The following is a 17,113-nucleotide window of genomic DNA, read 5'->3' as shown; positions in this document are numbered from 1 at the left end:
TGTTAACCACTTGACTCATCTTGTTTTTCGGCCCTCATAAGAGGTAGTTGTAAGTACCAATTATCTATTTGTTAACTTCTACATTTTCATTTAAATTTTAACACCTGTAATCACATCAAAACTGTACTTTTTCATATCATTTGCTTTTCAAAAAATTTATTAAAATAAATCAAAAGATTACTATAATTTCGTTTTATTTCATTTCATTCAAAAATTAATCATAAAACTCATAAATCCTATAAATAATGGATAAAGTTTGACCAATTGTTAAATAAATTAATAAAGACGACCCCCATAGGATCGATAGATAACAACGATCTCACATAAAAATAAATAGTCAGAACTTACCAATCTGACTGTAATCAGCCTACCTTGCCTCCCTTATAATTTATAATTATATTCTAAATATACATATTAATTAACCTCGCCTTTCGCTCGGGATGTAACACGAGCAATTAAAGAGAAGGGAAGAAAAAGGAAGGTAAGGCGCGAAGTTACATATGAGCAGAAAATAATAAGACAAGAGAATGAGAGATTGAGAAAACATAATCGTAATAAAACAGCAATAAAAAAGAAAGAACGTAAAAAAAATTTGACATGCAAAAAAAGGAATTATCTATAAAAAATGAAGATGGAAAGAAAATACGCAAGGATAAAAATTTAGCATGTAGGAAAAGAAAAATATCAATGGAAACTCAAGATGAAAAGAAAATAATTGCGTCAAGAAAATAATTTGTCATGTAAGAAGAAAAAATTTTCTACGGCAACGGAAGATGAAAAGAATGTGTGAAAAAAAGAATTTGACATGTAAAAACGATAATTGGAATAAAAAAAGTGCAGGAGTTGCAATAATGTCTTTTGAAGATTTCGATGAAAGTAAAGTTCCACAGAATTATTTAGGTTTAATAAATGTAGAGTGTAAGTTTTGTAATGCGTTACATTTTTTGTGTGAAAGACCATCAAATAGATACATCACCGAGGAATGTTCCCGTGAAGAGAACATTATGATATCGCCTGAATGTCACAAAAATATTCCCGGTTGATATCAGCTTGACAATCAAGCAATATTCCGTGCTACTTGGGTGGTAGATCCAATATAAAGAAATTTTATTTAACATTTCTAATGTTAAATTTTTTTGAAAAAAAATGAATATAAAATATGGTTAATGCACACTAGCAACGTAGTCGGCCGCTTGCGGACGACAAAGTTGCTAGTTGTAAATAATAATTTTGATTTAAATGTTTAGAAAATAGAATTTTTATGTTCACTTTCATTTTTTATTTTGATATATTGAAATTGTTTCCTTAATTATTTTTAAAAAGCCTTTTTTGGCTATAAAAAACTAATAGAATTGTTTATTAACCACTTCGCTAGCAGGGCGTTCCAAATGGCGTTCCACGTTGCCTTGCCAGAAGTGGCGAAAATCGTGAAATGGCGTTCCTGTTTTAGGACAATTTTTAAAAACAATACTCAGCTTTTATTCATCACAGAAGAATATTTTTTGGGTTGCTGATTATTATATTAATATATCAATAATAATAATATAAAAAATAGTAATAATAATAATAATTATAAAATCTATAAATATTTAAAATAATACATAATTATATAAATAATGATATGTTAATTATGTTATATGTTCCTATTCTTGCAGCCTCCACGTGGCGGGCTCTGGGTGGAGAATACATTCTCCAGCAAATGCAGAAGGGTTTTGTACAAATTAGCAAATATATTAATTTTTGGAATAAATTGTCCGCCATACTGGATCCGCCATTTTGAATTTTAAAAATTTGAATAATCTGACTTCAGATTCGTGATCAGCGACTCAAAAAACCCCTGGGTGACGATTTTCAAGCGAATATATTAATTTTTGAAATAAATTGTCCGCCATATTGGATCCGCCATTTTGAATTTGAAAAATTTGACTTCAGATTCGTGATCAGCGACTCGAAAAACCCCTGGGTGACGAATTTCAAGCGAATATAATCATTTTTGAAAAAAATTGTCCGACATATTGGATCCGCCACTTTTAATTTTAAAAATTCGAAAAATCTGACATCAGATTCGTGATCAGCGACCCAAAAAACCCACAGGTGACGATTTTCAAGCGAATATATTAATTTTTGAAAAAAATTGGCCTCCATATTTGATCCGCCATTTCGAATTTTGAAAAACGGACACCGGATTCGTTATCAGCGACATCGAAAACCCCCGAGTAACAAGTTTGAAGACAATCTGACAACATTTTTTTTACATATTAGTGTTTGAAAGTGGAACGCCTTTCTGCGAAAAATATTAAAATTAGTCACTTTCAACATAAAAAAAAAATTTTTTAATTTAAAAAAACGACATTTTTATCATCATTTTCGTGTTCCCAGATGTCAAAACCATAGAAATATTCTTCTGTGATAAATAAAAGCTGAGTATTGTTTTTAAAAATTGTCCTTAAACAGGAACGCCATTTCACGATTTTCGCCACTTCTGGCCAGGCAACGTGGAACGCCATTTGGTACGCCCTGACAGCGAAGTGGTTAATAAATAAAAAATTTTGAAATTAATTTCCTCCAATTTGTAAATTTTTAATTAGTAAATAATATTTAAAAAATTAATTAATTTTATAATAACCCTTTCATATGACTTTTAGTTATATAAAAATATTGTACAGTATTATTTCGATACATTTTCAAATTTTATGTTCACCTAAAATGTAAATATTTGGAATATTCAAATATCTCCGTGAAAACCTTTTTAAATTAGCCCGCCCTTTTGAGTCGATAAGTAGGATCACTTGTCTGTCAGTAAGTTGTAGAGTGTGTGGAAGATTTTTTTTTTCAGTCAGATATCTGTAGTGTAGTGGTTAGGATCTTTAGCTAGCGCGCGGCGAACGTAGGTTCAATCCCTAGCACACCCCAATTTGTTTTCAAAAATTGTTGTTTATCAATCATGCAATACTTGATTCAATGTGAAACAAAGCATCAAAGCAGAGCAACGATGTTGAAACTTATTTATTTTACTTTTATTCCCAAAAAAAAAATTTTTTTTATTGTCCACCGATAATTAATAACTAATAATTAATAATAATAATTAATAACTGTTAATATAAATTAATACAACAATAATAATAATGATCTATTATTATTATTATTATTATTAATACTTCTTAAATATTATTTATTTTTATTTTCTGAAAATGTAATTTAAATTTTCAGAAAATGTTCGTCGCAAAAATTGACTGAATATTTAAATTAAATTATCAGTCCACTTTTGCGATAAAACTTAAACGAATGTTTAATTTAATTATTTAGTCAACTTACCTGCTAAACATTTAACGAACATTTAATTTAAATGTTTACTCAACTTTCGAACTAAACATTTAACGAACATTTAATTTCAATGTTTATTCAATTTTCGAACTAAACATTTAACGAACATTTAATTTAAACGTTTACTCAACTTTCCTGATAAACATTTAAGAAATATTTAATTTAAACGTTTACTCAACTTTCCTGATAAATATTTAAGAAATATTTAATTTAAACGTTTACTCAACTTTCCTGATAAACATTTAAGAAATATTTAATTTAAATGTTTACTCAGCTTTCCTGATAAACACTTAAGAAATATTTAATTTAAATGTTTACTCAGCTTTCCTGATAAACATTTTTTCATGGCGGACATTTGAATATTTATGCAACCTTTACTCAAGTTTGCAATTAAACATTCTGAACATTCCAGTTAAAGCTTTAATAAATGTTTACTAAACTTTCAGTGCTGTGTGGGTACATTCCAGATCATACATTCCAGATCCCACAGTCCAGATTCCATAGCCCACATTCCAGATCCCACATTCCAGATCTCACATTCCAGATTCCAAAGCCCACATTCCGGATCCCACATTCCAAATCCTACATTCCTGACTCCACCTTCCAGATCCCACACTCCTGATTCCAGATCATACATTCCAGATCATACATTCCAGATCATACATTCCAGATCATACATTCCAGATCATACATTCCAGATCATACATTCCAGATCATACATTCCAGATCATACATTCCAGATCATACATTCCAGATCATACATTCCAGATCATACATTCCAGATCATACATTCCAGATCATACATTCCAGATCATACATTCCAGATCCCACAGTCCAGATTCCATAGCCCACATTCCAGATCCCACATTCCAGATCTCGCATTCCAGATTCCAAAGCCCACATTCCGGATCCCACATTCCAAATCCTACATTCCTGACTCCACCTTCCAGATCCCACACTCCTGATTCCAGATCATACATTCCAGATCATACATTCCAGATCATACATTCCAGATCATACATTCCAGATCATACATTCCAGATCATACATTCCAGATCATACATTCCAGATCATACATTCCAGATCATACATTCCAGATCATACATTCCAGATCATACATTCCAGATCATACATTCCAGATCATACATTCCAGATCATACATTCCAGATCATACATTCCAGATCATACATTCCAGATCATACATTCCAGATCATACATTCCAGATCATACATTCCAGATCATACATTCCAGATCATACATTCCAGATCATACATTCCAGATCATACATTCCAGATCCCACATTCCAGATCTCACATTCCAGATTCCAAAGCCCACATTCCGGATCCCACATTCCAAATCCTACATTCCTGACTCCACCTTCCAGATCCCACACTCCTGATTCCAGATCATACATTCCAGATCATACATTCCAGATCATACATTCCAGATCATACATTCCAGATCATACATTCCAGATCATACATTCCAGATCATACATTCCAGATCATACATTCCAGATCATACATTCCAGATCATACATTCCAGATCATACATTCCAGATCCCACAGTCCAGATTCCATAGCCCACATTCCAGATCCCACATTCCAGATCTCACATTCCAGATCCCACATTCCAGATCTCACATTCCAGATTCCAAAGCCCACATTCCGGATCCCACATTCCAAATCCTACATTCCTGACTCCACCTTCCAGATCCCACACTCCTGATTCCAGATCATACATTCCAGATCATACATTCCAGATCATACATTCCAGATCATACATTCCAGATCATACATTCCAGATCATACATTCCAGATCATACATTCCAGATCATACATTCCAGATCATACATTCCAGATCATACATTCCAGATCATACATTCCAGATCATACATTCCAGATCATACATTCCAGATCATACATTCCAGATCATACATTCCAGATCATACATTCCAGATCATACATTCCAGATCATACATTCCAGATCATACATTCCAGATCATACATTCAACCTCTCGAAAACATATATGTCAAATTTTTTTTCAAAAATTCATTGTTTAAATTTTACAAAAAAATACAACGCCTTCCCCCTTTTTTTTGATAACACCTAACAATTGCACAAGCATGCAAAAAAAAATTTCCGTTAACAGTGATCGAGAAGTTATTTCCCGTAGTTTTTGGTGCGCTAAATCCAAATCTGACAACGAAAACCTCCCATCACGTCAGGAGGTCGATTCCGTAACTTTCTCACTTCCCACATCCCACTTCTCACATCCTACTTCTCAGTTCTCACTTCTTACTTCCCACTACCCGCTTCCCACTTCTCACTTCCTACTCCTAACTTCCCATTTCTCACTTCCCACTTCTTACATCCCACTTCTCACATCCCACTTTTTACTTCTTACTTCCCACTTGTGAGAAGTGGGATGTAAAAAGAAGGATGTGAGAAGTGGGAAGTGAGAAGTGGAAAGTGAAAAGTGGGAAGTCAAAAGTAAGAATTTTGAAGTGAGAAGTGGGAAAGTTACGGAATCGACTCCCAGGATTTTGAGAAAAGTGGGGGTAAAAGTCCAAAAAATTACATTTTTTGCAGTTTTTAATAATTTCCACTGGGTAAATCCGACGTGCAAGAGACTTCCCAAGAAGCACGTAATATATCCTCAATATCAAGGTAATATTACACGTGAGATTCGTAATATAACGCTGTAATATTACAGTAATCTTACAGTGATCTTAAAATGTCCGCCTCAAGGTAATATTACCGGAAATATTACTGTAATATTAACGGTAATATTACAGTAATATTACAGACTGATTTGAGTTATTCATAAAGCATAAAAAACGTAAATATATTATAAGTCAATTTGGCTTGTTAGTAAAACTCTGGACTCGTGTGCTTTGAGTTCGGGGTTTGATTCCCTGGATGGGTAGATTTTTTTCGTAAAGAAATGTTCCCATAATATTACTGTAATATTCTCTTGTAATATTACCTTAATATTACGGTATAATATTACTGCATTATTATTGTAATATTACCTTAATATTAGCGCGTAATATTACAGTAACATTACCGGTAATATTACCTTGAGGCGGACATTTTAAGATCACTGTAAGATTACTGTAATATTACAACGTTATATTACGAATCTTACATGTAATATTACCTTGATATTGAGGTTATATTGCGTGCTTCTTGGGTTGTCATAAGAATCAAATTAAAACTTGAACCCAGTACTTTTCGACGATATAGCGATATTGACAAAATTAATTAGCTGTCAAAAATGGTTTTTTAAAGTTGTTAAGCATAAAGATTGACTCCCACTGTTTGTAAATACAACTATTTTAAAAAATATTTACATTCGCTTGGAATTTGTCACTTGGGGGTTTTCGGGGTCGTGGATTACGAATATGATCCAATATGTCAGATTGAATCGATTTTTAAAAAAGTCGTCCTATGACAAGTCTCTAGCACGTCGGATTTACCAGGTAGAAATTTTCAAAAACTGACATCGCGCACGATAATTGCACGTTTTGCGAAAAAAGCAGTTTTTTTGTTAGTACACAGTATTCCAATGGATTGACTAATTTTAAAATCCTAAAATGTATTTAACTTAGAAAAGTAAGTATTTTCAGAGAAGTATTTGTTTACAATTAATGATAAAAAGTTTCGGACAATTGGAAACATCAAAATTACATAAAATCATCTATTGAGATACGCAAAGTTTTTCAATAAAGATTTATAAGTTTAAAGTTTTGCGGAGTATTGCCAAGTCTGATATACAAAAATGTTCGTTATACGCACATTTAAAATGTATGTAAAGATTATTTGCTAAGACCTGCCAAGATAAGTTAGGCACACATTTCAATGTGAACAAATACGAATTACAAAAAGTCTAGAAAATTGACTAAAAGTGAAAATTCCACTGCATTTCTTTCATGGTCAGTTTTGCATGCCTGTTTCGTTCCGTATCGGAAAACGAATTACCACACCTACGTTTTGCGAAAAAGTATTCTTTGTTAGTGCACAGTGTTGTAATAGAATAACTACATTTAAATCCCAAAAAGAAAGTAAGTATTTTCAAAAAAGTGTATATAATAGTTAATGTAAATAAATGAATTTAAAAAACAATAACAAATCAATAGAGTAATAATACACTACCGTCAAAAATTGTGTGACCTGTACTTTTTCAACAACTATAAAACTGTTTAAATCTTCAAAAATATTAAAACTAAAAATTTTTCCTCTTTATTTTTGTAAACCTAATAAAATTCTAAAAGAAATGCCACCTTGACAAAAAGAATATGTTAGTTCTTCAATTATATATCTAAGAAAAACCCAATTTTCAATGTTTTTACTATTATTTTTATTTCTCTGGCAAAAATTAATATTGCTTCCTCGTGGAGGAAGCTTTGTAGTCCTTTCGCTTATAAAACTTTTCAAAGTGGCGGAAACAAATTTTTTTCTTTATAGAAACATGTTATATGAGATCCTGATCAATTGTCCGGATGTATGTATGTGTGTGTGTGTGTGTGTGTGTGTGGATCCCTTTTTTGTTTAGAAGATAACTTTAACACGTTTTAATGGATTTAGATAAAATTTGGTAGGCTCATTTATCATATTAATATCTCAAATCTGACCAAAGGATTTTGAAAAATACCCCAAAAAAAAAATTTTATCGTCTTTTTTCCAAAAAATTTTTTTTAATCGAAAAAATTTTTAAATAGAAAAATTTAAGGTTATTTTTAAAAGAATTAATGAAAGTTAAAAAATCAAAAATTCACATTTTGGCAATAAAATTTTGCTTTCTCCACGAGGAAGCAAATTTTTTTGCTGATCGTAAAGAGGAAGCAAAATGTTCATGTAATGAACATCTGAATTTACAACTTGTTTCTAAATGTTCTTGGGCTCATTGGAACCGTATTTTGTTATGCGATTCAAATTATTTAAAACAATTCATGTACACATTCTTTCCTAGTGTATGCAAACTGTGAAACTTGACTAATAAAAAGTCAAAAAATTATGATTAATATTTAAGTGACAAAAAATGGTCAGTAAAATGTAAAAATCTTAAATTTACTTACATAAATCAAATAAGTTTAAGATGCTTAAGATGCTTCCTCTTTACGATCAGCAAAAAAATTTGTTTCCTCGTGGAGAAAGCATTAACATTGAAATAAACATACAAAAATAATATAATAATAATATAAACATTTGAGTACCTATAGATTTGAGTTAAATTTAAAGAATTAATTGAAGTTATGAAATCAAAAATTCACATTTTAGTTGAAATTTCTGAAAATTAAAGAAAAATAATATATAATTTATAATTATTTACAATTACATCGGTTTGTTTCAATGCAAGGAACACAATTATTTTATATTTAAACTTGAATTTAAATAAATACAAAATTTTTCAGCTAAAATGGAAATTTTTTTTTTAACTTTCATTAATTTATTAAATTTACCTCAAATGTATACTTTATATATACCAATCGATTCGTTTTCATGCAAGGAATACAATTATTTCATATATAAACTTCAATTTAAAAAATCACAAAATTTTATTGCCAAAATGTGAATTTTTGATTTTTTAACTTTCATTAATTCTTTAAATTTAAATTGAAACTATACTTTATATATACCAATTGATTTGTCTTGACGTAAGGAATACGATTTTATTATATATAACCTTAAATTATTCTATTTAAAAATTTTTTCGATTAAAAAAAAAAATTTGGAAAAAAGACGATATTTTTTTTTTGGTATTTTTTAAAATCCTTTGGTCAGATTTGAGATATTAATATGATAAATGAGTCTACCAAATTTTATCTAAATCCATTAAAACCTGTTAAAGTTATCGTCTAAACAAAAATGGGATCTACACACACACACACATCCGGACAATTGATCAGGATCTCATATAACATTTTTCTATAAAGAAAAAAATTTGTTTCTGCCACTTTGAAAATTTTTATAAAGGAAAGGAATACAAAGCTTCCTCCACGAGGAAGCAAAATTAAAATATTCTCTTTGTCAAGGTGTCATTTCTTTCAGAATTTTATTAGCTTTTATAAAATAAAAAAGAATAAATTTAAATTTTAATATTTTTGAAAATTAAAACCGTTTTATAGTCATGGAAAAAGCACAGGTCGCACACATTCCGACGGTAGTGTAAATTATAACAAAAAGAAATTAATTTGAAACAAATAAATACATAAACAAATAAATATTAAAAAAATTAATATGTTCTTTTTTCGTTTTATTGTTCCAGATTCTGAAAAAACTTCAATTTTTTAACTGAAAAAGAAATGAGGGGCTGATAGTAAAAATGGTTTAAAATAACATTAGGAGCAAAAGTGGGATAAGTGACTTGGGAGCAAAAACGGGTTAAAATGATTCGTTTAATTTATTGATAAATTCATTATATTATCGATTAAAAAATATTAACAATAGGAAAAAATGCATATTTTATTATAATTAATATTTTTTAATCGATAATATAATGAATTTATCAATAAATTACACGAATCATTTTAACCCGTTTTTGCTCCCAAGTCACTTATCCCACTTTTGCTCCCAATGTTATTTTAAACCATTTTTACTATCAGCCCCTCAAATCTTTGTACCTATTAAAGAACATTTTTTCGATGATTTACAAACTCAGTGTGCGCTTATGGAAAAACAGCTAACAGAGAAATGTGGAATTCCTTTTTCATTATCCAAGAAAGACAAAATTCGCATTAAATCATTATTTGCGCCGATAAAAAGAAAGTGGACAGACGCAAAGAGGACAACTGATGTGTTCATCAGAAGACATGATTAATGTCTGAACACATTCTTCTTTTTTACTAAAAATGTCCACCGTGATACTAATGACTATGCCGAATGGAGAGAATAGCCTACATCTTCAGGAAATAAAATGGGCCGTCCGTTGTGATCCTTTTTAAAGTCCAGTGACTCTACTAAGCGAAGAAGAACAGAAGAAATTCGGGAAAAATTCAACTGCGAGGAATTAGGTTTTGCAACGCAAATGAGTCTCCGTGCTGAAGGAAAATCCAACGCGGCCAAAGTTGTCAAAGTCGTTAGTCTGTAGAGTCCATCAAAGGCAACAAGGTATCGAAAATCTTTTGAAAAACCTCCCGAAAAAGTGTTTTCTAGCATTGAAGCTCTTTCTCTTTTGACAGAAAATAATTTAACTAAAAAGCCAGTATTGTGGAATACAATCCGCGACAAAAATCCCAGACTTTATCCGACTTATAATAAAATAGTAGTTGTCAAAAAACCATGTTATCCAAATGAATCGGATATTTGTATATCCGAAATGAAAGCCGAAGTAAGTTTGCAAGCCCTTTTAAATCTTACGATTTAACGTATACTTTTATCACAATCAGATGTTTTGACAAACTTTTTGTCAAATGAAGTAAATAATCGATAAACTTTTAACAAAAAAAATCGAAGAGAATTATTTACAGTTTGGCATTTCTAGTTTACATGCTTAAGTACGATTCTTTAAATGTCTCTTACACCTCTCATACAAATTGAATGTGAAAAAATGTCAAACTCGTAGATAGATTAAGGAAATCGTTGAAATTAGGAAAAAAGAAATCCAAAAAGAGTTCCGCATCAAGTTAGGGCTTTTGGTGAATCAGCCGAAATCAGGATATATATGGCTGTACAAATGACGGAAATACAGCTCGGCGTTTTTTTCAAAATGCTTCAATTTCTGCCCAAATTACAGGCATTGACGAAAATTTGATTCAACGGTTTCATGTCATTTTACAAACAATTTCATGCAGCTTCAATGTTAACGTTCCAAAATTCTAAGAATACACTTTAAAGACAGCCCATCAATTTGTACTGTTATATCCTTGGTAATACATGCCAACTTTGGTACACAAAATTTTAATCCATGGTCATAGCATAATATATACAACATTCTTTGCTGCCTATAGGACAAATGTCTAAAGAGGCACAAGAAAGTTGCAATAAGATTATTAAGAAAACCCAGAGAGACTTTGCACGAATTTGTTACTTTCATATAGAACAAAAATTTACCAAAATTATAAATCAGTTTAACAAATTCAAAGCTTTGATCTGAACAGTTCAGGAATTTTTTCCCATTTATATTTAAATTCTTATTAAAATGTCTTATAGTGTCTCCCATAATCGTATTTCACTCATTTTATTAATACATTTTAACTAGTTAATAATTAACAAGTTTTTTACCTGTAAATGGGAATACCGTCATTATCCTTAAACCACAATACCATGCTGATTGTATCTCCTAAGGTTGGAGGAGTAATATCACATGGTAATTCAACATCATCCCCTTTATCTGCCCATATTGATCTGATCGGAACTGTAACAAAATTGTGTGTCTCTATACAAATGTAAATATTAAATATAGTAATGTACATAGTATACACCATACTCACTTAGTATTTTTAAAGCGAGAAAGTAATATTATATATATATACATACATACATACAGGGTGTTCCAAAAGTATGGAAACTTGCAAATATCTCGAAAAGTACGAATTTTTGTAAAAAATATTCAAGACAAAAGTTGTTCCAAACAAAAAGATGTACATCTTTGAAACCAAAAAATTGGGCCCGGAGCCCAATGTTGGGCCCTACAATGAAAAAAGTGGTTTTCTTAAATGAGACCACTAATTTTCAGTATCAAATTCGTAATCCCCATGAAATTCTGCGTTCAGACATGTGGTATAAGTGCCCAAAATATTGGGCCCAATCCAAGATATTGGGTCCAAAATTTATCAACAGATAAATAAATTTTAAAAAATCGCATCTTGGAGGGATTTTGAGATCACAGGATTAAAAATTGAGCATAGAGCCCAATGTAAGATTCTGCAGCCCAATGTGAGGGCCCAATATTTTTGGAATTTGTACCACAAGTCTAAGCCCAGAATTTCAGAACGATTACGAAATGGAAGGAAACTAATTTTTTTATTGTAGGCCTCACATTGGGCTGCGGAATCTTACATTGGGCAATTTGAAAAGTAGCTTTGAATTTCTAATCCTGTGACCCCCAAAACTCCAAATGATGCGATTTTATAAATTTATTTATTTGTCAAAAAATGTCGAGCCCAATCCCAGACATTGGGCCCAATATTTTTTGGCTTTTGTACTACAAGTTTAAACCCAGAATTTCATAACGATTCTGAAATGGATACAGAAAATTAGTGGGTTTTATTTAAACAACTAATTTTTTTTAATGTGGGTCTCACATTGGGCCGCGGAATCTTACATTAGGCTTTGTGTACAATTTGTAAATTAGCTTCGAATTTCTAATCCTGTGACCCCAAAAACTCCTAAAGATGCGATTATTTAAATTTATTTATTTAACGAAAAATGTTGGGCCTAATCCCAGACATTGGGCCCAATATTTTGGGCACTTATACTACATGTCTGAACGCAGAATTTCATGGGGATTACGAATTTGATACTGAAAATTAGTGGTCTCATTTAAGAAAACCACTTTTTTCATTGTAGGGCCCAACATTGGGCTCCGGGCCCAATTTTTTGGTTTCAAAGATGTACATCTTTTTGTTTGGAACAACTTTTGTCTGGAATATTTTTTACAAAAATTCGTACTTTTCGAGATATTTGCAAGTTTCCATACTTTTGGAACACCCTGTATATTAATTTTAAAAATTATTTGAATCTCCTCCCATATGCAAAACTCTAATTGTGCATTATTCTTCATTTATATTTAGCACTATAAAACAATTGTGGAGCCAATATTCTTATTCTTTTTAAATTAAAAATAATTCTGCGCTATTTTATTATTATTCATAATAATAAGAAAATAATTCAGTTAAGCACTTTTAGTTGGCGTTACTAAAATATGGTTACCACAACAAAATAGAAACCAACCATTCTTATAGACCAATATAACTGGCATTTGATAATTACACGTAAGCTTCGTGGTTCACAATTAAACCTACAAGTAGCGTCATATACATTATTAGGATGGGAAATACACGGTCCTACAAACAACAGAATATTATACACCCAATTGCTTATATGCTGTCCTTCCGGGTTGGCAACGTTTTGAAAAAACGTGACACATCTATCAGTGTTCATTGTTAGTGGCGTATGGATAATCGCGTGCAACATGTTTATCGAAGTGACAGTTAACCTGAAAGATGAGTGAGTAAATATTTTCAATACATTTCTTATATTTTTTTATTCAATAGTTGATGACATTAATAATAATTATAATCATTATTATAAATATTATTGTGTACTTTAAATTCATATTAAAATCTTTGTTTTCTTTCTTTTCGAAATAAGTTTTTTTACATTTTCAACTTTAAGATTTTGAAACTCAACAATTTTTACACCTAAACTGTCGTAAAACAAATCCAAGGGGTTTGTCTGAACTTTTCTCTCGATTTAAAAGGTACTGCGACGTTTTAGATACACGTTCGTCTAACGCCATAAAAATTTGAAGATTTTTGTGTCGTCTTTATGTGTGAGGATAAAATGTATTTTTTAACTGAGATTTACATTATGCTGCTAAGGACATTGTTAAGGGAAAAGGACTCGAAACCAACGCATTTTCGGACCCAGGATGAGAAGGAGAAGGACTCGGTGAACGTTAGTCTGTATTTTGTCGATTCCATGCCGAAGTCGGACGTTTTGCGATCATACGTTCAGAGTGATCGTTACTTCGATCAAAATATCCTGAAGATACAGTGGAGTTGCGATTATCCATTAATCACAATTAGGGACATGATGAAGGTTCTTCAATTTTTGCACAATGAATTCCTTATCTTGAATTCTGTTCAGGAGGATCTTTTACAACAGAGTGAGTTTCTTTTTTTAGTTTCACGTTTTTCTTTTATCATTTTTCAAGGATTTTTTGTAATTTTTCAGTAATGAACGAATAATAAAATATAATAAATAGTAATTAAAAATATGTTTTTGTTCTAACTTTTTTAAATTCACTTGATTCTAGATATCATAATTTTGTTTTTGGACCTTCATTTTTAAATAAGGAATAATAGACTGTAACCTTTTCACTTTTTTTACCTTTTTTAAAAATTATGTCACCTATTTCGACTCCACTTGACTAAAAATTTAATTAAAGATTGATTTCATTCATTTGAATGTAAAAAATTCTAGTTTAAAAATGCAGGTGATTATTTATTTAATGTTAATTAATGCCGATAATTTTAATTTAATTATAATTTATTGATTTAATTTTAATTAATTAATTGAATTTCAGTAAATTCATTATGATTCAAAAAATCCATTCAATTTTAAAAAATGTATCTAATTTTCAAAAATTCATTTAATTTACAAAGTTGAACTCTACAATGTTAATCAACGATTTAACAGAAAATTATACATTTGCAGCCTAAAATATTATTTTCTGTTGTCCACAATGTTTTTCAATTGTTCAAAACGTTTCAAAAAAAATTTTCCGAACAAAAAAAAATATAACAAAAATATTTTTCTTTCAAATGAAAAACGTTATGGAATTCAGTTTTATTTTACTTTTAAGTTTTGGAGAGGACTTTAACTATTTTTGAAGGACATTCCTTTTTTTCAAATAAAGATGCTTCAAATTGTTTTTAAATACGTATAATTTTTAAAAAATCTAGAATAGTTAATTTGTATTTTTAGTTCTTTTGTTTATTACTTTTTTTCTTTTGCGTTAACACAGTAGAATTAAAGTTTTCCTTTTATTACCAGGTGGAAACTTAAAAGGAGAGGATGCAAAGGACCTTAACTATTTTTGAAGTTCATTCCTTTTTTTCAAATAAAGATGCTTTAAGTTGTTTCTAAATACATATAATTTTTCAAAAATCTACAAAAATTAGTTTGTAGATTTTGTTATTTATATTTAATATTAATGTTCATAACAAAAAAATGCTGACGCAGATGATTTACAAAAATCTATCTGACCGATTGCTCCAATTTTTTTACAGCTTATTCTACACAAGCATGGCTCTTGCCCGTACTAGAATAATACATTTTTGTTAATAAATAACAAAATAGCGGACTATATAAGCAAAAAGATTCAAAAATTGTCTGTTTTTTATTGACAAAAAGTTAAAAATAAAAAAAAGTTATCATTAAAATTGCGTAATTCTAGTACGGGCTACAGCCATACTTCTGTAAAATAAGCTAAAAAAAATTGGAGCAATCGGTCAAACAGATTTTTGTAAATCACCTGCGCCAGCATTTTTTTTTATATAAACATTAATATTAAATATAAATAACAATGTCTAGTAAAAAATAATCGATTATAATTTTTTTCAACACTTCATAAGGAGAATAATACGTTGTAAAAAGATTTGGTGTGATTACATTTTATTTTATAATAAAAATTCTGAAATAAGCTCCTAAAAAAAGGCCTAAACACCAGACTACCCCTTTAATACAGAAGAATGAAAATTTTCCTTTATTACCAGGTGGAAACTCAAAAGCTGCCTAGAAACGACCACGTAAATTACTGCTCAGTCAACAACGATCGACAAGTACCGAGCCACTTTGACTCCATAATCGCGAATTGCCGCCACTCGCTTTACCAAAATCGTCCGACGATTATATCGTTCCCAAGGAAATTATCATACCTCGTCTCTCAATTTACGGGGTACTGCAACATTTCAAGACCAACCCTTAAATGAAAGGTGATAGGAAATCTTGTAAAAAAAAATAATTGTTTATGAAACCTGGTATCTCGGGTTTTTCCGGGTCGCTGAATACGAATCTGATGTCAGATTTTCAAAATTAAAAATGGCGGATCCAATATGGCGGTCAAAATTTATAAAAATCCACCAATTCATTTAAAAGTTGTTACTTAGGGGTTTTTGGGGTCGCTGATTACGAATATGATGTCAGATTTTCAAAATTCAAAATGGCGGATTCAATATAGCGGTCAAAATTTATAAAAGTTCATCGAATTCACTTGAAACTTGTTACTTGAAGGTTTTTAGGGTCGCTGATAACGAATATGATGTCAGATTTTAATAATTCAAAATGGCGGATCCAATATGGCGGTCGAAATTTATAAATATTAATTATTTTTTATAAAACTTTTTGTCTAGGGGTTTTCGGGGTCGCTGATAATAACATAATAATAATAATAACATAATAACATTTATAAATTTCTACCACCATATTGGATCCGCCATTTTGAATTTTGAAAAGCCGACATCAAATTCGTAATCAGCAACCCCAAAAACCTTCAAGTAACAAGTTTCAAGTGAATTCGACGAACTTTTATAAATTTTAAACGCCATATTGAATCTGCCATTTTGAATTTTAAAAATCTGACTTCAAATTCGTACTCAGCGACCCCAAAAACCCATAGACACCAAGTTTTATAAAAAATAATTAATATTTATAAATTTCGACCGTCATATTGGATCCGCCATTTTGAATTATCAAAATCTGACATCATATTCGTTATCAGCGACCCCAAAAACCTTCAAGTAACAAGTTTCAAGTAAATTCGATGAACTTTTATAAATTTCGACCGCTATATTGAATCCGCCAATTTGAATTTTGAAAATCTGACATCATATTCGTATTCAGCGACCCCAAAAACCCCTAAGTAACAACATTCAAATGAATTGGTAAATTTTTATAAATTTCGACCGCCATATTGGATCCGCCATTTTGAATTTGGAAATTTGACATCAGATTCGTAATCAGCGACCCTAAAAGCAAAAAATGACCTGATCTAGTAAAACGGCCAAATACGGGTATCTTTTTTTTGGTCCTAGTTTCTGAAAATCATTGATTTTTTCGA

At 30.5% G+C, this 17,113-nt stretch overlaps 1 protein-coding gene across 6 annotated transcripts in view; it reads right to left on the bottom strand.

Moving 5' to 3' along the window:
* LOC127276942 (neural cell adhesion molecule 2) overlaps positions 1–17,113 on the bottom strand; it is a 1,005,192-nt gene that overhangs the window by 943,947 nt on the left and 44,132 nt on the right. For all 6 annotated transcript variants that reach the window (XM_051297698.1, XM_051297696.1, XM_051297701.1 and 3 more), the window contains one exon: positions 11,551–11,683. In XM_051297698.1, the coding sequence (XP_051153655.1) occupies positions 11,551–11,594 (44 nt within the window). In that variant the 5' untranslated portion in view covers positions 11,595–11,683. The remainder of the gene's footprint in view (positions 1–11,550; positions 11,684–17,113) is intronic.

The sequence above is a fragment of the Leptopilina boulardi genome, unplaced genomic scaffold (assembly GCF_019393585.1).
Source record: "Leptopilina boulardi isolate dan_hultmark-lab unplaced genomic scaffold, ZJU_Lbou_2.1 LbouV2_161, whole genome shotgun sequence".
Classification (NCBI taxonomy): domain Eukaryota; kingdom Metazoa; phylum Arthropoda; class Insecta; order Hymenoptera; family Figitidae; genus Leptopilina; species Leptopilina boulardi.
This window is presented reverse-complemented; position numbering and strand designations above follow the sequence as displayed.